The 21021-nt window shown below is 41.5% G+C and overlaps 1 protein-coding gene across 1 annotated transcript in view; it reads left to right on the forward strand.

Moving 5' to 3' along the window:
• The first annotated feature begins 2748 nt into the window (after positions 1-2748).
• The window catches only part of LOC112222801 (zinc finger protein ZFPM2-like), a 167398-nt gene continuing 149125 nt past the window's right edge, over positions 2749-21021 (forward strand). The window contains exon 1 of the mRNA XM_042304788.1: positions 2749-3068. Coding sequence (XP_042160722.1) covers positions 3029-3068 — 40 coding nt within the window. The 5' untranslated portion in view covers positions 2749-3028. The remainder of the gene's footprint in view (positions 3069-21021) is intronic.

The following is a 21021-nucleotide window of genomic DNA, read 5'->3' on the forward strand; positions in this document are numbered from 1 at the left end:
ACTCAATTAGTATTTGGTAGCATTGCCTTTAAATTGTTTAACTTGGGTCAACATTTTGGGTAGCCTTCCACAAGCTTCCCACAATAAGTTGGGTGAATTTTGGCCCATTCCTCCTGACAGAGCTGGTGTAACTGAGTCAGGTTTGTAGGCCTCCTTGCTCACACACGCTTTTTAAGTTCTGCCTACAAAATTTCTATAGGATTGAGGTCAGGGGTTTGTGATGGCCACTCCAATACCTAGACTTTGATGTCCTTAAGCCATGTTGCCACAACTCTGGAAGTATGCTTGGGGTCATTGTCCATTTGGAAGACCCATTTGCGACCAAGCTTTAACTTCCTGACTGAAGTCTTGAGATTTTATTTAAATATACATAATTTTCTTTCCTCATGATGCCATCTAGTTTGTGAAGTGCACCAGTCCCCCCTGCAGCAAAGCACCCCCACAACATGATGCTGCCAACCCCGTGCTTCACAGTTGGGATGGTGTTCTTCGGCTTGCAATCCTCCCCTTTTTCCTCCAAACATAAAGATTGTCATTATGGCCAAACAGTTCTGTTTTTGTCATCAGACCAGAGGACATTTCTCCAAAACGTACGATCTTTGTCCCCATGTGCAGTTGCAAACCGTAGTCTGACTTTTTGATGGTGGTTTTGGAGCAGTGGCTTCTTCCTTGCTGAGCGGCCTTTCAGGTTATGTCTATATAGGACTCGTTTTTACTGTGGATATAGCTACTTTTGCACCTGCTTCCTCCAGCATCTAAACAAGGTCCTTTTCAGTTGTTCTGGGATTGATTTGCACTTTTCACACCAAAGAATGTTCATATCTAGGAGACAGGAGGCGTCTCCTTCCTGAGCGGTATGACGGCTGCGTGGTCCCATGGTGTTTATACTTGCATACTATTGCTTGAAATACATCCACAGGTAGACCTCCAATTGACTCAAATGATGTCAATTAGCCTATCAGAAGCTTCTGAAGCCATGACATAATTTTCTGGAATTTTCCAAGCTGTTTAAAGGCACAGTCAACTTAGTGAATGTAAACTTCTGACCCAATGGAATTGTGATACAGTGAAATAATCAGTCTGAAAACCATTGTTGGAAAAATTACTTGTGTCATGCACAAAGTAGATGTCCTAACCGACTTGCCAAAACTATAGTTTGTTAACAAGAAATTTGTGGTGTGGTTGAAAAACTAGTTTTAATGACTCCAACCTAAGTGTATGTAAACCTCCGACTTCAACTGTACTTGAATTTTAGCTAACCCTGGACCATGATAAGAACTGTCTGACAGTCACCAGGGGAAGAGCAAGCTAGTTCCATGTTGGTCACTGGGATATGGAAAGTGATGGCAGTGGCAGGGGCCAACTGAAATAAAGCAGATAATGCTTCCATCCTTAAAGGGATACTTCTGGATTTTGGCTATAACACCCTTTATCTATTTACGCAGTCAGATGAATTTATGGATACCATTTGTATGTCTCTGTATCCAATATGCAGGAAGTTGGAGGTAGTTTCGCAAGCCAATGCTAATTCAATTAGCACAATGACTGGAAGTCTATGGTATCTACAAGCATGCTAGCAGTTACCATAGACCTCCAGGCATTGCGTTAATGCTAGTTAGCAATTGTGCTAACGCTAGTTAGCAACTTCCTTCAAACTGCACGCAGAGACACAGGAATGATATCCACAAGGTTATCTGACTGTGGGGAAGTATATAAAGGGCTTCATTGCCAAAATCCAGAAGTATCCCTTTAGGATGAAGCATAGTTGACTAGTTAACCCTTTCAATTATAGCCTAGTCTCAGACCCCAATTTCAAAGTCCTGGATTGGGTAATTTCACAGGCGATTTGCTTGCCTTATACTTGACAGGCTAATTGAAGAAGTACATTTCTAGTTTATGTGAATGTTTAAGAAATGCTACTTAAAGTCAGAGTCATGACAATAACGTTTTTTATGGGGGGGGATTTTACATCTTTTTTAACTCAAGGTGGTAGGCTACAGCAACTGTATTATGGAGGTACAATTTGGAATTCAACTAATTTTACATTGTAAAGTAGGTCTACTATGCAATTGTAATAACTCAACGAATATTAAATGTGCTTCTCTTTTCCTACAATGAAATGATTTGAGGCTTCTATAGTGTCATTGTGTCCAGAACAATGTAAGGGGTGCATGTGTTGACTCGCAAGCTGCCTGATCTCGCGAGTTTATCTGGTAATTACAAGGCTGTGTGTGTGTATGTGTGTGTGTGTGTGTGTGTGTGTGTGTGTGTGTGTGTGTGTGTGTGTGCAGTGAGAATCTGTGTCCAGTGTGCAAAATTGTACAGCTAGCTGTTAATGCTTACTCTAGGCCTATGAAATTATCAGTTGGGTTTCACAAATGGAAAAAAAAATATATCCTTCAGATAACTTAAATATTCATACTAATGTGGTATTGTCTAATTATTTTATCTAAAAACTAAAGCGGACATTTTTCAAGTTTGACATGGTGGGAATTAGAATACACCGGCAAACGCATATCCAAAACCCGCGCCAAATATTGGTGGTTCAAAATGTGTTGAGTATTATTTGGCTAACCCCACAAAATGTGACATTCCACTAGTAATTAACAATTAAGAAATCACTACTTCGGTAGCACAAGCTAAAAGTCAAGTTTAAGAAGCGGTGTCTACGGTACCCGTGGAGGCACAAACCTTATCTTCAAACAAAAGCGCGAAACGCTTTCACCTCCCCAGTCAGTCCGTGCGGATCGCAACTCAGTGCAGCCTCATCTCGGAGAACGCCATTGAGAAAGAGTGAGTGAAAGAGAGAGAGAGAGAGAGAGAGAGAGAGCGAGCAAGAGAGAAATAGAGCAGATCAGAGGAAGAGAAAGGAAAGAGACAGAGCGACATACTCTGTGAAAAAAGTGTCCATAATTCGTCACCCTTTCTTTCTCAATTTCCATCACAAACCCTACCGGTGCTTGGATGAACCAAAACCTATCGATCAGTCAGTGCTACACCTGGATCTCCTGACCAGCTCCGAGCAGGCATGTCCCGAAGGAAGCAGAGCAACCCCAGGCAAATTAAACGTAAGTTTTACAGCCTCGCTGTCCTGTTATCTACCAAAGCTTGTTGGAGAAGTTAAATTAGGTTAGTGAGTGACTAGTCACTTCAGCACCGATGTCAATTGGCAATCCCAGATTTAATTGATACTGTTGATGTAGTTTCGTTCATTGATAAATTAGTTATGTTTTTGATCAATCATATTCTGTCATAGGCTATTGCTGAGAAAGGCGTTCCATCTTCTGACTTTTCAAATGATGTTTTTACAGATATAGGAGTTTGCTTGGTGTTTGCTAAAAAGTGGATAGGTTACTTTATAATATTTTACATATTTATGTCAAGCAAATCAGGATTCTATTCTTGTGATTTATTATAATGTGCTGATATGATCTACAGACATTAAACACCTAAAGTTAAAGAGTGTATATCCTTTGCAAACTGTCTTCTTGGAATTCTGTTTCCAATTAAACAAATTAAGTATTATATCTTAAGCAATTATGTAGTAATACTAATGTCAGATATACTGAATAACCTAAGTCAAATGAGGAATGTCCCCCTTCTCACACACACACACACACACACACACACACACACACACACACACACACACACACACACACACACACACACACACACACACACACACACACACACACACACACACACACAAAAACTGTATAAATAAATTCAACCTAAATTAAAACTTTTACAATAATAGCATGAACCCTAATCATTCTGCAGAGTAGGTAGTGATTGTGTCACTGTCTAAATATATAATTGGTTATACACAATTATAACTGGACAGGTTATATATATAAAAAAATACTGATGTGTTCATGGTAATATAATAACTCAAATATATATGTCAAATACAATGGACAGTGTTTTTAATAGTACTACATGTACTTGTTGTTAGTTTCATCCCCATTTCAACAAAGCATTGTGCCTCTGGATCTCTGATAATTCAAGGGTTATTTCAATCACTTCAAATACCAACGCTTTGAGTGAAATACCATGTGACATGAGACAGAATTGATCTATATGGATTTTATTTCCTGTGATTTTAAACTAGTTGAGAAATGTGTTTATGTAATTCCAAATGTGGAATTGAAATGGCTGGCCTAGCAGGCTTCCCAGTGGAAATGTATCATACTAACAGTGGTCATAGCAACGTTGCATTTTAGGTCTGCTCTTTAGAGACTTGAAAACAACGCTGACTTTTTATTGTGCCTTTTTTCATTTTGTATTGGCAAAGATTCATCGTATTCATCATACTTTTCTTGTTATAAGCAGTGTAGTGAATTGTGGTGTTGAAGAGCATTTGCAACAACCACCTATACACCTACTGTACAATAAAGTCCTATGTGTTTATTCTATATTGACCATGTCATTTAGCTGTATGACTGTCTATGTGGTTATTCTATATTGACCATATCATTTAGCTGTATGACTGTCTATGTGGTTATTCTATATTGACCATGTCATTTAGCTGTATGACTGTCTATGTGGTTATTCTATATTGACCATGTCATTTAGCTGTATGACTGTCTATGTGGTTATTCTATATTGACCATGTCATTTAGCTGTATGACTGTCTATGTGGTTATTCTATATTGACCATGTCATTTAGCTGTATGACTGTCTATGTGGTTATTCTATATTGACCATGTCATTTAGCTGTATGACTGTCTATGTGGTTATTCTATATTGACCATGTCATTTAGCTCTATGACTGTCTATGTGGTTATTCTATATTGACCATGTCATTTAGCTGTATGACTGTCTATGTGGTTATTCTATATTGACCATGTCATTTAGCTGTATGACTGTCTATGTGGTTATTCTATATTGGCCATGTCATTTAGCTGTATGACTGTCTATGTGGTTATTCTATATTGACCATGTCATTTACGTCGGGCTGATTCACTGGGAATCCCTTGTCCTACGACTTGGGTTTATTTGAAGAGCAGGTAGGAAGAGACTCCTTTCGGATGTCTCATTGTTGTCGGACTTATAGACATGATGAGAAAGAGTAATGAGTACTGTCCACTCACAAGATATTTTAGATAACTCAAAAATATATTTTTTGTTTCAATATGTGAAATAGTTATTCCAGTAATAGTGTGATTGGTAATGTGGATACAGCACGGTGAAGAAATATATACTTCATTTATACAGTGTGTGTGTCTGTGTGTGTGTAAATTATGATTCTGTTTTTACATGAGGAATTGACTTAATAGTGGTTACGATTAGTCAGTAATTGATTGCACTGTATATGGCTGTCAACAAAATGTAATTATATATTCCAGGAAGATTTTGAAACATTCTTTTTGTTGTTGTTGCAGTATCAGCAAAATGGCAATACATTACTGCAAATGTCTATTTTCTAAAAGATCTTCAAAGGCTTGTCACTCACGGCCGCAGCTTGTTTTATGCATTAACAGTTTGAACATATTTTCCGTCATTTTAGTATTTTAGGCAAGTTAAGAAGTTGATAGTCGGAAATATATTTTTTCAGTACCTATGAATATATTTTCAAAGAACACTTAGAAAATTGGTTCTGATTACCAAATGTAAGTGGGTATCATGGTTCTGAATTATGAACTTACCGGTTATAGATTAAATGCAAACGGTCCAAGACTCTTTTGATGTAGACCGAACAATTGAAATGATGTTTGTTGTAATTTAATAATAATACGAAGAAAAAAAACTGTTTTTCTGCTCGGTATAATTACAGTGTAATTGGTATGCATGTGTTGCTATTCATGATTATTTTGAGCAGAGAAAGCATTGCTGATCTATGAGGAATACACACAAACCTGTATACTATAGCCTAGCATGATGTGCTAAACCCACTTGTGTAAGAACCAATCACAAGGAGGACGCCTCTGAATTTTGTTGTCAAGCAAAGAAGCACTGCCTTGATGTGAGCATCCTCATATCCACTGTGACCCAGGCGTGCCTGAATTACTATGTCATGTGTAAGAGGTTGTTAATGAGAGGTGAGGAGTGAGGATACAGTGTTGAAAGAACTAAAGCATTAGTTAGAAACAGAAAGGTCAAAGGAAACCTCGATGTGTCCTACCCCAGGAACTAGGAGCTAGGGAAAGGCCTGAGGACCAGGAACTAGGAGCTAGGGAAAGGCCTGAGGACCAGGAACTAGGAGCTAGGGAAAGACCTGAGGACCAGGAACTAGGAGCTAGGGAAAGGCCTGAGGACCAGGAACTAGGAGCTAGGGAAAGGCCTGAGGACCAGGAACTAGAAGCTAGGGAAAGGCCTGAGGACCAGGAACTAGGAGCTAGGGAAAGACGTGAGGACCAGGAACTAGGAGCTAGGGAAAGGCCTGAGGACCAGGAACTAGGAGCTAGGGAAAGGCCTGAGGACCAGGAACTAGGAGCTAGGGAAAGACCTGAGGACCAGGAACTAGGAGCTAGGGAAAGGCCTGAGGACCAGGAACCAGGCAATGCACAGAAAGTCAGCGTAGACAGTCATTCTAAAGGACAAAAAGGTTGTTGGGCGCAGTTTCCCCCCCATCCTGCATACATTGGGCCGTTATCTAAAATTGTGATTTATGCAGTATTTTAATATTTTGCTTATTCCTTCCCCTTGGGTGCTCTCTGAGCGATGATAAAAAGGCGAAGCTGAAAGAGCACCATTAATTTGCTCCGATGACTGGGGAGATAAGGACAGATAATGGAAAAGATAAGCAGGGAAGATATACCATCAGAAACCCGATTATTACCATTAAAATTCCAACCCAGCAATCTGCAGCCGGCTGATAATTCCCTCTCCGTTTCCACCACTTTGGATGATAAGGCAAAAAATAGTCACTCAGTGCTCCTTGATTAGGCTGCCTGGATATCCCGATAATACTGTGATAAATTATGTATTTCCCCCTTGTTTTTTTCCTCTGAAACGTTACATCTGATTTTTTTCTTCTATATTTCTGGGTCGTCCCTGTATCCCTCCCTCCTTGCCTCTCTTCCTCTCCCAAGAAAGGGATAAAAACCCATACACTTTTATTGTAATAAGAGTTTGATAGAAAGGGGAGATAGTGGAGGAGGTGTTTTGTATGGGAGCACATATCAATGTTATCAGTCCATCTCTGTGGGCCAGCTGCTAGCTGCTGTTGTTTCTAGCCTTATCACCTCGTGCCAATATGCCAATAAATTGCCCAGATTGCCAGCTAGCCGCTCCAAAGCAGATCAGCTAAATTTGACAGAAATTATGGAAATATGGCTGATGCTCAGCGGATTGTGATTAGAGGAGAATATGTGAATTCCTTCAAGGCTCCCTCCTTCCCTCCCCCGTCTCACCTCTCTGTGGCTCCTAGTGCTATGCTGTGGTGTGTCCATACCTCTCCCACTGAGGGGTACATTTTGATTCTTAATAGGAAGGCAGAGATATGAACAGAGCTGAATGGAAAACGCCTCCCCTCAGAGTCATTTTTCTGTAAAATTGCTCCCAAAGTTTGGTGGCGTGTAGATGAGCCGAGATGATGCACGGAGCCTCTTCCCCCAGTGTTGTTTATGGAGGAATCCTATTGGAAGGGTGTTGAGAGGGCCGTGCACAAGACATCCAATGTCAGATGTGCTTATTAAATTGACTTAGCACTCTTCCCTGGCCGAACTGTTGTCTTCACTACAGTACATGGTGCTGCCTGTGACTTTGTGAATTCCTGTTGTAGCGTTAACTAGCCCTTTACCAGATACAGGACTGCTCCTCTCTGCTGTTAAACCATTCAGTGGAGTCCAGAACTTGTACTGTGCAGAAATGAAACTACACTGTGATGAGTATGTATATGTTCATTCTAGAAGGATAACTACTATATTATATATTAGTGTTTACTGAATTGGTTGCCTACGCCTACTTTCTGTGTGTGTGTGTGTGTGTGTGTGTGTGTGTGTGTGTGTGTGTGTGTGTGTGTGTGTGTGTGTGTGTGTGTGTGTGTGTGTGTGTGTGTGTGTGTGTGTGTGTGTGTGTGTGTGTGGCTTGGCTGTGCATGCATACGGATGTGTGAGTGTGTGTGTGTTTGTTCATACGTGAGTGTGTGTGAGACTGGGGATTGTGGTCAACTTTAGGCCTGTGCTCTGTCATGAAAGGTAATCTGCCTAGTAGAAGTGCTGTCTTCTATTTGACCTCTGTCACAGCTGAATCAACTTGTAAATCAACTCAAGCAGTCTGATGTTTTGGGGGGGAATCATCATATCTGTGTTCGGATGCCAGCCTCTCGTATTTAAGGGTTTCTTTTTCATTCGCCTGACAATCACGCTGCCTCTCTTGTGCTCCTCATAGATTTCTGTCATATGAAGAATGGTTGTTGAATGCCAACTTTCCCTCAAACATCTGTTCCCTGCCAATAACAGCTTGTGTTGTGTTGCTTCCTCGTCGTCTTGGCGGATGGATCCCGGTTTGCCTTCACTCTCTTTCTCAAGCACTGATGTTGCACCACCAATGTATGCAAATAGCATGCTGTCTCCAGTCTTCACATGATTTCTGGCTATTTTATTTAACATTTATACTTTCAAGTATTGTTGTTGCGATTGTATGTCAGATTGACGTTAAGCGCCCGTTTTATAGGCCACACTTCGGATATAACATTAGCAACTATGAAATGGAATGTAGAGTGTGGATGGATGTGTGTTTCCTTTGTTGAAAACACTGCCAGCTGAAGTGGAGGCTGAGCTGAAGTTGGCATGGCTGCTGAGTGTGTGTGTGAGTGAGTGGGTGTGAGTGTGTGTGTGTGTTACAGTGGTGCTGCAGTGCAGCTTGAACAGCACAATGAGATGTGGGCATTGGTCGCTGGGTCGCTGGTTTCAAAAGGTGGAGGTCATTTCCTGTTTCCTCTTTGTCTTCCTCTTTCCTGTAATTCCACCACTGTTATCCCAGTGACTCTTCACTGTTGCAAGTCATTATCTGCTCCTTCATAGTTGTCAATGGATTATTCAACATGGATTGTTGTTTTTCAGGATCTGATCACAAAAGTGTTTTTCAGTTTTAGTGCTGCTCTGCTTGCTACAGAGATGGGTTAGGATTAGATGGCTCAGTCCCTTTCAAAGAATTTCTATGAAAAGGACATGTTCTCTCGTACGTCCCTTTTCGTTTGCATGCCGTTGTAAATCAAATAAAAGAATAGGTAATGGTGCCCCAACAAATCCTAATCGTTTGTTCCTCAGTTTATTTAGATTTGATATCAAGTGATGACTTTTGAGCCCCAGGTAACAATTGACTTTCAGCCGTTTGAGTTAATAGCCTTGTCTCTAGCTTGTACAGATCAATATGTGTATTAATTAATCACAGCTATCAGGAGCCGGATCTGGTTCCATTTGTTGTTACATCAGCAAAATATCAATAGAGAAAGTGGACTCCCTGATCGTCATGGCAACTTCATCTCTTAGGTCAAAGAGAGTTTATCTTATCTTGCTGCCGAGAGTGGCAAACTGCTTAGGAATCTAGTTTAGACTCTAAGATCATCGATTTAAGCTTTTTTTCTTGTTGTTTCGGGGAGGGGAGAAAAGAAGAGGGCTGCATTCTAATCACAACAGAGATGTTAAGATTTGAATATTGATCATTCTCCAAAGGCCATTATAGGATAGCTATGGCCTCTAGTCCAGCTGTTGTTCAAGTACGTCCTTTTAAGACCCAAACAAGGCTTTGATTATCAGTGTCAGCGTGTCAACACGGAGTATGTCTGTGTAGCTGTCTGACAGTACGTTTCCTACTGCTACAGACATAGGCTGAGTCTGAAATGCCATCCTTCCCACTATATAGGATGCCAAGGCAGACACACAATACAATGCTTACAGACCAGTGTCTATACACATCCTGACACTTCTCTTCATCACGACACCATAAACATTCACATATATTATTTGGCATATTGAATAATAAGTAAATTGATAGATTTTGGTATATCCTTGTATCAGCCACATTTATCATGGTGCACAGTTCCTAAAAAACTGTATTGTAGATAACATAGCGTTAGGCTAGTTTTTTTTCAGATTAAGTCTTTGTGTATATTATGAATATGGCCAGTTTTTCCAGGATGTGACTTTGCCATGTGCATGTTGATATGATATGAATATAATCATGTGTGGGTCTGCGCATCATCATGATGTGTCAGGGAGGTGGACCAGGGTCTGGTCTCACAGGAAGTTGGCCTGGTGGTGTAGGGATCTGCTGGGTCCCTCTATGACTATGGCCCAATTGGTACACTATTCCCTATATAGTGCACTACTTTTGGCCAGAGCCCTGGTCAAAAATAGTGGTCTACAGTATATAGGGGATACATTTGGGATGCACGCCATGCCTCTACCTCATCAGCCGGAGAATAGTCCTCAGGCTAGGAGCACACAGGAACATGTTTTTTCCTCCCTCTCTTTTTGCCTTCGGGACACAATTGCCTCATTTAACATTCTCTATTTGGCCCCTGCCAAGAGGGGAAACAGCCAGGGAGTAAAAGAGCCACCACACATCATGAATTCTTTCATTTAACTTGTAAATTCCCTTTCACCTTGGTGATGGCTGCACAGTTATCTGTCGTGATGGCTGGAGATGTCGCTCAATTAAGGGCTTTTCTGAGGTTACTCCCCAATATCGGAGTGATTTTTGTCGTCTGACGTCATGTTATATTATGGAGATGGATATTATGGGTTCTGTTTGGGCTTTTAAACAGCTTAGAAGATCAACACTTGACTTCCTCTGTTCTATTCTAAAGCAGAATGTTCAAGGACTCTAGTGTTCTAGAATTTCTCTGGAAACTTTTCCCCACTGTGGAGAAATACAGTTCCCATGTATATTTTGTGGGGAGAAAATGTTTCAATTAAAATCCAAATGAGTTCTGTGTTGTTTCAATGGTCAAATGTTGTGTTAATAATGTGCTATTAGTTACAGTGTTTTCACAAAGTCATGCATTATCACTGCAAATGTATTTTCTGGGGTGCCAGTTTCCTGCAGTGCAGGTTTGGTTGAATCCAGGCCCTTGAGGATAGAGGAAGTGACTCAGCCTAGCAGCTGTGAATGTAAAAATGAGTTGTGAACATGATGTAATAACAAAAGTCTACAATTTCACCCTCACAGGAGCAACAACGTCCTTTGTTTTTATTTTCCATGACATATTAGGTGACTGAAAAGGGGTGATTTAGTCAACATCATTTTTTGACCAAGATATGAGTTGGCACGGCAGAAAATGAAGCCCTAATAGCTGTTACGTTTAAGCCTCTCTCTTGGCAGGAATTAGCCACGGCTGTGAAGGACAAGAACAGGGGAAGATAGAACTTAGCATTTCTTGGGCATTAAGGATAAAACACGTCAGACGTTGTAGTTAAGGGATAGGTGGCTACAGCGGATTAAGTAGCAAGCCTTTCAGTTCAATTTGTACATCAGCATTTCTCTGGGCCCAACAGCACAAAACACACAGCACTGCTAAGGGTTCACTGGAAAATCACTAATGACAAAGCTTTGTAAATAGATAAACAATTTATGTCAAATGTGCTGAAAATATAAAACAAACTTCAAAACATGTTAATACTTTAAAGAGGCTATGTTTTGATTCGCAGCATAGCGTGGCAGCATAGCGTGGCAGCATAGCGTGGCAGCATAGCGTGGCAGCATAGCGTGGCAGCAAAGTGCGTACGGCTGTTGACAGCCCAGTTTACATCCCCCTGATCAGAGGGCATGTCTGCATATGATTAGCCTGGATGCATGCAAATATTCATAATGGAATGATATGCCAATTGTCAGTGGCTGATGTTGATCGATTATGTTTTAAATGAGATTATGCAAATCAGATTGGAGGAAGAAGTGAGTCTGATTGGCTGTGATGAGAAGAGTGACAGGTTGTAAAGTGTTATTTCTCCTGTCCTGTAATTAGTCCCCAGCAGTTTGAACTATGTCAAACAAATAGCTATGAAGTGAGATGGTGATGGAACTGCCTACCTGCCTTTCAGAATCAGGCAGCAGTGGATCTCATCTCAAAGAATTCTAATCTGGTAATTGCTAAAGACTGGTTTTGTGACAGTGACTGAGTAGCTTTGGCCGAGAAAAATGCTTTGCCTTATTATATCAGATGTGTTTTTTTTAACCAAGGTTCCACCAATCAGCCATTCCCTAGGACCAAACCACAGATAGCTTGGCTAAACGCTAAAAGCATCCTCTCATTCAAGACATGATACTTAGAGGTCCAGTTTAGTCTAACTGAAAACTATTGATTTCTGTCTCTATAAAAGGCTGGTATTAACGTCCATCCCCGTGATAAAATGGTGGTGATGCTTTAGTGGGTGTAACATGCTGGTCTACACAGACCTAGAGCCCAGAGCAGACCGTGGTCTCTCTGTGTGAACCATGTGTCTGGGATTCTCCAAAGAGACACATTTGACCATAATGAAGTTTCTTAAGCTTCTGAAACAGGATAACAACTGGGTCAGATGATAAGCTCGAGCAAAACAGGGGAAGAAAGTAGAAGAAAGTGATTGAGTGATGTCTCTGGCTTTGCTGCCATCACAAGCAGTTGACAGTTAGTTTAGGATCAGATGATTTCACTCTCTAGATTAGAGTGAGGGGAAGCTAGGCAAATCTTCAGGACAAAAAGGTCAAGGGCTTCTCTCCTCTCCTTCTCTCCTCTCCTTCTCTCTCTCTCTCTCTTTTTCTCAACAGCTTGCTTTGACAAACAGGGAAATGTTGCTAAGATTCGTGAAAAAAGACGGAACATACCGTCACAGCTAGTAATATTCTATGGAATGACTGACTATAGTTGGAGAATATAGCTCACTGGCCCTGTGGTCAGCATTAGCCCTAGACTGTAACATTTCCTTCTCAGTCATTTGAATAGAATTGTCCTTTGGAGTATTGAATAAGATGAACAACAGCTTTCATTTGGGCTAAATCTGTTCTTGTCAGCAGGATCTGATAATGCTACATGGTACCATAGTATGAACCAGCTAACCAGTGAGAACATGGAAGTTGTTTGACTCTCTCTGTGGTTTCTGAAGGGGGTGAACAATGAACAGTGACGATGGATGACTGGATGATTGAATGATTGGATGATTGGATGATTGGATGCGTACTGTAAACAAACACAATCCACCACAACCCTCTACATCTACATCGTCCTCAGCATCATCCCTTCCAAAACCACCAACAGAGAATCCTTTCCCAGTGCAAAGTTCCGTGCAGAGTCTTTGTGAGATGTGGTAAGATACTGGATCTCCAAGTTAATAAGGTCTTGTCTAGTCCACTGCTCTTTGAATAGTGTGAAGTCATCTCTATATCCAGTTAGCTGGTCTTGGAGTCTGGAAGTCACAGCAGATTTTAGGCACAACCCCCCCACACACACACACACACAGCCTTATGGAAATGGTTATGAAGGGCAGCATGGTGGTGATTCAGTAATGTGAGTGGTGTGTGTGATGCAGTAGAACCTGTCTCTTCAGACAGCCAGGCTGGGCCGTTGAGCAGGACTCTATCGTCCATTAGCTTTGTCTAGGGGACGCTTTCAACATCAGGGTCTCACTTGGAATGAAGTGGCTATGATAACAGCAGTCAAACTGCACTATATTATGAATCAGTTCTTTTAATCATCTTCCATTGAAAAACCATTCCTCCTCTATTGACTACAACCACTAACCTGACAAAACATGGATTAGCCCAAAGAGATGTTCAGACAATGGAAACCGTCCATCCAGCCATCATTAGGGAAAGCAACCACTGTTTGTTTGAAGTGGTTGAAATGACAACCTTCTTGTCAAAGACTCCTCCAGGAGAATAAAAGGGATTTGTAATTAACATAATAATTATATCCTACGTGTTTGACCTATGGTGTCCCGTTACAATGCTTCAATCCTTCAGCAATGCTTGGCGTGATGATAAAAACCCCATTATACACAGTGAAAAAGTAATGAACTTTATTTATCAAAGATGTTTGTCAGGCAATGTTGTTATTTGAGTGAAGACCAATATACTGAAGTTTTTGTGTTATTTGTAGCATTTTTCCCAGAAACATTTTAGTTCAACTCATATCTTTCCAATGTCCCTGCAAGTGATGTCTAAACAGGGTGGCTGGTTTTTATCTGAAATGCAGTTCTTAGTTTCATGTAAAACATCTCATTCTGGGGCTTTAGCTGTAGCTGTCTTATCTTTTTCCCTTATTTCTCCCCAGTCATTTATTTCAATCCCCCAGGTTTATATGTTTCACTCTCCTTTCATTCCTGTGATTGCCTTTCATAAGTTCAAACACTCTACAACACTTCTGGTAACTTTAGTTGTGTATTCACTGTGATTCAACACTAGTTTTTGTATTGTACTGTAGAGCAAAGAGTGTCCAGCTCTGTCTTGAGCCTGAACTAAGACGTTGAAAACATCATGACCTAAATCAGTGATGAATAATAACAGAACAGAAGCCTCCCCTAAGCAGGTATTGTATAGGCTACCTACAGTAGGTCTACAGTATGTGAGAGAGGGAGAGAGAGAGTGTGTTCATACTGTACCTGCATGGTGCTCCTCTACAGCTCCAGTTCCTGTGGTTGCTTTGGTCTTTGTCTGCCACCTATCAGCGTATCAGCAGTATGTCTGAGGCCCAGTTGTATAATGCACCATTTATGGCTTTGTGGGGGGAGACGGCGGCCGGGCAGTGGAATCGCCCCAGGCCTTCCCCTCAGTGAGTGGATTAACATCGGCCTGCTTTAGCGCTGCTCTACCACGGTGTGAAATCTGCCCCGCTCTGGGTCCAGGCGACGGACCCCACTACCCTGCCCCCCCAACGCAAAGCCTCTCACAGCCATCTGTGAAATGCAGAAACTCTGTGTCTAAGTTGAGTTCTGATCCCAACCGCCAGCCGTGGCGGGGCCAGGAAGCAAATGGGCAGGCAATTGATGGTTGGGGATCAGCTCACTGATGTCGTGCCGCATGTGCAGGAACCCTGCCTGTCGTCCCCCCCGCGGGCGTGTTGGAGGAGGTCTGGGGCTCTGGGCGCTGGCCGAGAGATCTCTGCCTGGTTCCTGCTTGCAGGTCCAAATCCCCCTCTGTGCATGCCTGCCTGCCTGCCTGTGTGGAGGCGGTGCCACTGCTCCCCTGAGCCCATGCCCAGTCCTTTGAAGATAAGATTTTGATACAGAGTCCCTTTCGGTACGTCGCTAGCTAACGGATGCTCTTTGTGTGTGACACTGCCCATGCCTGTCCTCTGCTTAGAGCCTGGGGCTACAACTCTTGGTCATAAGGAATGTATAGGTTGTATTTAGGTGAGGGGTGGATAACTACCCTGATAATGGGTGGTTGGGATGTTAGTTACTACATTAATAGTAATGTTGAACCACAGAGTTGTTGATTAGTCTCTGGTGTCAGATTGGTGTTCATCATAAATGCATCAAAACAGATATGTTCTGTGTAATTTGTTTATCTCAAGATTTTTAGTTGATTTTATTTTGAAGTTGTTTTTATCCATTAAGGGTCCAGTACACAAATAATTCTCCAAACTGTTGAATCTGTTTCTTCTCTATTCTATTATGGTGATTATCTGATGACTCACTCTCTGGCTGATTGTGGGTTTCTTGCCCATATTTTAACATTGGAGAGTCACTTTCAACACTTCTCACTCTCAACATCTGCATGAAAAAAAGAAGTGGAGAGAAGAGAGCTCATCATAATCAGTTCTTTTTTGAATGAGGAACTCAACTCAAAATGTTCCCTTGATTTTTTTTCATCCTGTGGCTTTGGAGTTCAGATCTGTGCATAATGTCTTGTGATTGCATGGCATTATGGAGGTTTGTGAAAGCCGTCTCGCCTCTGAGTCCAGCACCACCACCACTAGCAGCAGCAGCACATCTTTCCACACACACACACACACACACACACACACAGGCTGCTCATCAGTGATGGAGCGTTGATTGCTTTTTGATACCCATCCAATATGGACGGTGTCCTGCATACATCAGCTAATTAGAATGTACTTACAGTGTCTGTGTGATAGCATACACCCAACACTCATCATCATCAGATCACATGTCCAAGTTCTTTCTGTCTGTCTGTCTGTCTGTCTGTCTGTCTGTCTGTCTGTCTGTCTGTCTGTCTGTCTGTCTGTCTGTCTGTCTGTCTGTCTGTCTGTCTATCTATCTATCTATCTATCTATCTATCTATCTATCTATCTATCGATCGATCGATCGATCGATCGATCGATCGATCGATCGATCGATCGATCGATCTATCTATCTATCTATCTATCTATCTATCTATCTATCTATCTATCTATCTATCTATCTATCTATCTATCTATCTATCTATCTATCTATCTATCTATCTATCTATCTATCTATCTATCTATCTATCTATCTATCTATCTATCTATCTATCTATCTATCTATCTATCTATCTATCTATCTATCTATCTATCTATCTATCTAACCCCACTCAGCTTAGTCACTATGTAAATTCCCCTGAGTGGATAAGCTAGAATTCAATGGAAGAAGTATTCGCTGGAAGCAGTTTGCAAGGTAAACAAATATATTTATGGAGGCAGCAAACTACTTCGGGGAGACTCCCAAGAGGGTGCTTTAACCATGCAGACAGAGCCCTGTTGAGTGAAGATCAGCTGGAGGTTGGAAGAGAATACAGTGGCTGTATCCATGGAGTAACAGCAGTGTGTGTACAGTAACTGTTCTCTGTCCACTGTCCATGTCACTGTGACTCTGTCTCCTGCCTGTGTACAACTAATAGACATACTGTCCGTTTCTGTGTGTGTGTGTGGGGGGGGGGGGTTGCTGTTCCAGAAACATACTGAGAGAATGCAATGGGGCGTCTCTCTGAAATGTATAGCCATCCTCAACAGCTTTCACACATCATAGTGGTACACACACACACAGCGGCTCCCAAGAGTGAAAGACTAACGTGCAGGATGTGGAAGGAGGGGAGTAGAAACAGAAATCTCACGGCTGTTTCCTCAGGTAATCTTGACTGTGATCTTAATTCCAATAAAGTGTTTTTTTTTGTATAAGCCAGATCAAAATGCACTCGACTCCACTGGTATTTCTGGGGTCATACTTTATGGAATATCATTTCAGATAACAAGTGTAATCCTTTGGGGGAAGTGATGTATATTGACCAACTCAGTAATAACCTGCCTACATCTCCAGACCTTATACTATAGTAAAAAGGGCGAATAACTATTTGTGCTCTCTGATCAATCAAATAGGACTTCCTGTATTGTATGATACACCCAGATCCCAGAAGGGGACGACACTAATATGTACTGTACTGAAGATGAACAGCATCTTATTCTTTCCACTGCTTTGATCAGCAAAACCTAGGCCATACGTGGCAATATTACATTAGTCCTTTTATATTATTGAATGTAATATATCCAATAGCTTCAGTCCTATTTGTGACAAATTATTCTCTTAATTAACCCCATGGGAATCAATGAATTTGTCCCAATAGTGTCTGCATCCATTAGCAGAGGAGCAACCAGGTGACCTGTAAGGATAGGGATGGTAGTGTTCTACCTCCAGCTTGTTGTCTTCCGTCCGTCAGTCAGCCAGTGAGAGAGACAATGCATCCCTCTTCTCTCAGATCATCTCATCAGGGTGTGTGTGTGTGTGTGTGTGTGTGCGTGCGTGCGTGCGTGTGTGTGTATTATCTTGACTGGCCAGACTCATGACCTCTTGGCTCTGACAGTGGCCCCAAGACTGAGGGACAGAACCAGGGCAGTGGAAGGAGACATATCTATTGTGAAAATACTTATTTTCAATTAAATTCATTAGTAATATTAATATACATTTGACTGGCTATTGTATATATTTATAGAGAAGAGAAAAAGACAGTTGATGAGCCTCATGCAACAGTGCACAATAACGTGAAACATTCGTTGAAGTGAATGCAAATGTAGCCTACGTCTTGGATTTTTTTTGGCTATTTGGGAGTTTTCCACGTCTGACAGATATCTCTGTCAGTAGGCCCAAGGCATAACATATGGAGTGAAAAACACAAGAAAGAAAATGTCTGCCTGATACGCTGAGAATTGTACAAATTCATGAGCCATCAAAGACTGCAATATTTATTTTCCTTTGCATTGCAAAATAGAGAAATGAATGGCCCAGCTTCCCCTGTAAAGACTAACTTGAAAGCAATCACCCAGAGTTCTTTAAACCTTTTCTGTGTTGTGTATTATGCAGCGTTCTACTGTCTATGTAGTCTGTGCCGTCTAACTGCCTTTTGAAGTCCTACTCCCTGACTGTACAGTATTTGCTTTTCACCAATTCTTTCCCACTGTGTCTCTGCTGGTTTGAAAGTGTGACCGATCGGGCGGTGAAAGCATCTCTATCAATTCACTTTGCTTCTTGGCTCCTCGGCTGGAAGAACAGCTCCAATTGGTCGTTTAGTTAGTGGTTTGTAAATGAATAACATGCAGGTCAGGGTTGTTGTCTGTGTTGGCCTAAGGTGAGTCTGGTGGAGCAGAGCAGAGAGGAGCAGAGCGGGGCACCAGATTGGGGACAGGAGGGAAGGACAGATGCCCCTATTACAGCCCTGCTGTCCCAGACCTCCCTATCCCTGCTGGGGTGTGATCTTAGTACCACACCACAGGTCTGGGAGACAGCCATCTTCCCAAAATCTCTGACAGCAGCCTCTTTAAAAAATGTTTTATTTAAAATGTGTTTGTGTGTGTGTGATCGTGCTAAAATAGAAATCAGTGACTGCTGAGTTGTTCAATGATGTCCATGACTCTCCATCTCACCCTACCTTTCTCCCTCTCTCCAACTTGTTATTTTTCTGTTACAATGTCTTTGCAGTGTGATATAGTAAGCTTGCCACACAGTGCCTTCAGAAAGTATTTGCACCCTGGCCTACTGCCTGAATTTTAAATGGATTAAATTGAGATGTCAGTGGTCTACAGACAATGCGCCACAATATCAAAGTGGAGAAAACTGGGGATGGATCAACAACATTGTAGTTACTCCACAACACTAACATACAGTAATTGACAGAGTGAAAAGAAGGAAGCCTGTACAGAATATAAAATATTGCAAAACATGCATCCTGTTTGCAACAAAGCACTAATGTAATATTACAAAAAATGTGTTAAATACAACACATTACTGAGTACCACTATCCATATTTTGAATCATAGTGGTGACTGCATCATGTTATGAGTATGCTTGTAGTCATTAAGGACCGGGGAGTTTTCCAGGATAAAAAATCCTAGAGGAAAACATGCTTCAGTCTGCTTTGCACCAGACACTTCGAGATTGAAAATCTATGGTGAGACTTAAAAATGGCTGTTTAGCAATGATCAACAACCAATTTGACAGAGGTTGAAGAATAAAAAAAATTAAAATGGGCAAATATGGTTCAAACCAGGTGTGCAAATCTCTTAGAGGCTTAGAAAGACTGTCATTATGGGGTATTGTGTGCAGATTGGTGAGAAAAAAATATGTATTTAATCCATTTTGAATGTCAGGCTGTAACACAACAAAATGTTGAGTATGTCAGGGGGTATGAATACTTTCTGAAGGCAATGTAGATTCCTCTGAATGAAGAGATACATGCAGCTCAACAAATTCCACTGGCTATTTTTTTAAGCGCGCCACAAAGTGTCCTATTTCTAACACCATTATCCTGTGAGTCTCTATGAAAGAGCGCTCCTTTTCTCTTGTGAAGGTGTGGGTGGGGGGAGGGGAGGGGAGGAGACTGCGTAGACCCCGGCCGCATGGTCGTTATCTGCACCAGATGCAGGTTGACTTCAGACTTTCAATGGAAGGTAAAGAGAGGGGAAATTAATGAGAGCCATAAAGCCAGTAGGATAAATAATTAGGCAACCAAACAACCATCCGACCCAAGATCCATGCAGCCACAGGAACATTTGCCTCACTGCTCACTAGCTTTTAGTTTCCACTGTTTCTCAAAACTGTGGCTGATGTCAGTTTTTGTCTTTGGTGTGTTTTTAACTATGTTTATTTACTTTTTGTCATGAAAGTCAGTGCTGTTACTCTTCATGAATAATCACTATGACAGGCCTCTCCGTCCTGCCAACGGTAATTGGTCAGATGACTTCCTCGTTGAGACGTTCGTTTCAACGTTAGACAATTAGACAATTCAGTTGTCAAAAGGTGTGTTTGTAAATCAGTGGGAAGAGAAGGTTTCACACTGGAGTGAATGTTTGTGTGGAGTAAGCTGACGTCCTCATGCATTTGGCATGTCCAGTGTTCACAGTTAGTTGACATATTCACCTCATTTTAATCATCCATATAATTCATCTATACTTCCGTGCCACCTATTTTATTTTGAGCTGTCAAGCAGACTGCGCCTCCCTTGGTATAGTATCACTAGGGTAATGCAACTAGGTTACTGATGTCATTGTATTGAACTGATGGTTTCTCTAGCACGTCCTCCTTGGGATCCAAGATAATGTTGTAGCATTAGAGGACAAGACCGTGGTAATGTGGTAGCGTATATTACATTGGTATGTTTACCTGCGGTGTGTCTGTCTGTCCCAGAGGATTGTGTGTCATTGCTGTCATACTATGTAGAGTAGATGGAGCAACATGTATTGTTCTGATACTCCTCAGACAGACAGACAGACAGACAGACAGACAGACAGACAGACAGACAGACAGACAGACAGACAGACAGACAGACAGACAGACAGACAGACAGACAGACAGACAGACAGACAGACAGACAGACAGACAGACAGACAGACAGACAGACAGACAGACAGACAGACAGAGATCAGTGACAGACTTACATTATCCTGTAGCAGTCTTTGATGGCTATTCATGGTTCTGCACTATAATCTGTTTCTCTAATCTCATTCAGAGATATAAATAAACAAGTAATGCTGTACATAAAAGAGAGAAAGCACATGGGTGAGCATCGCAGGGATTATGGTAATTTTGAGGATAAGTAAGAGGTGTTTAAAACATGACTTTTTAATAGGGGAGGAAGTAACTTCCTTTAACAGATCAGTTTGCACTGTCTGAACTCTATACTGGAATT

Source organism: Oncorhynchus tshawytscha, linkage group LG23 (assembly GCF_018296145.1).
Source record: "Oncorhynchus tshawytscha isolate Ot180627B linkage group LG23, Otsh_v2.0, whole genome shotgun sequence".
NCBI classification, from domain to species: Eukaryota; Metazoa; Chordata; class Actinopteri; order Salmoniformes; family Salmonidae; genus Oncorhynchus; species Oncorhynchus tshawytscha.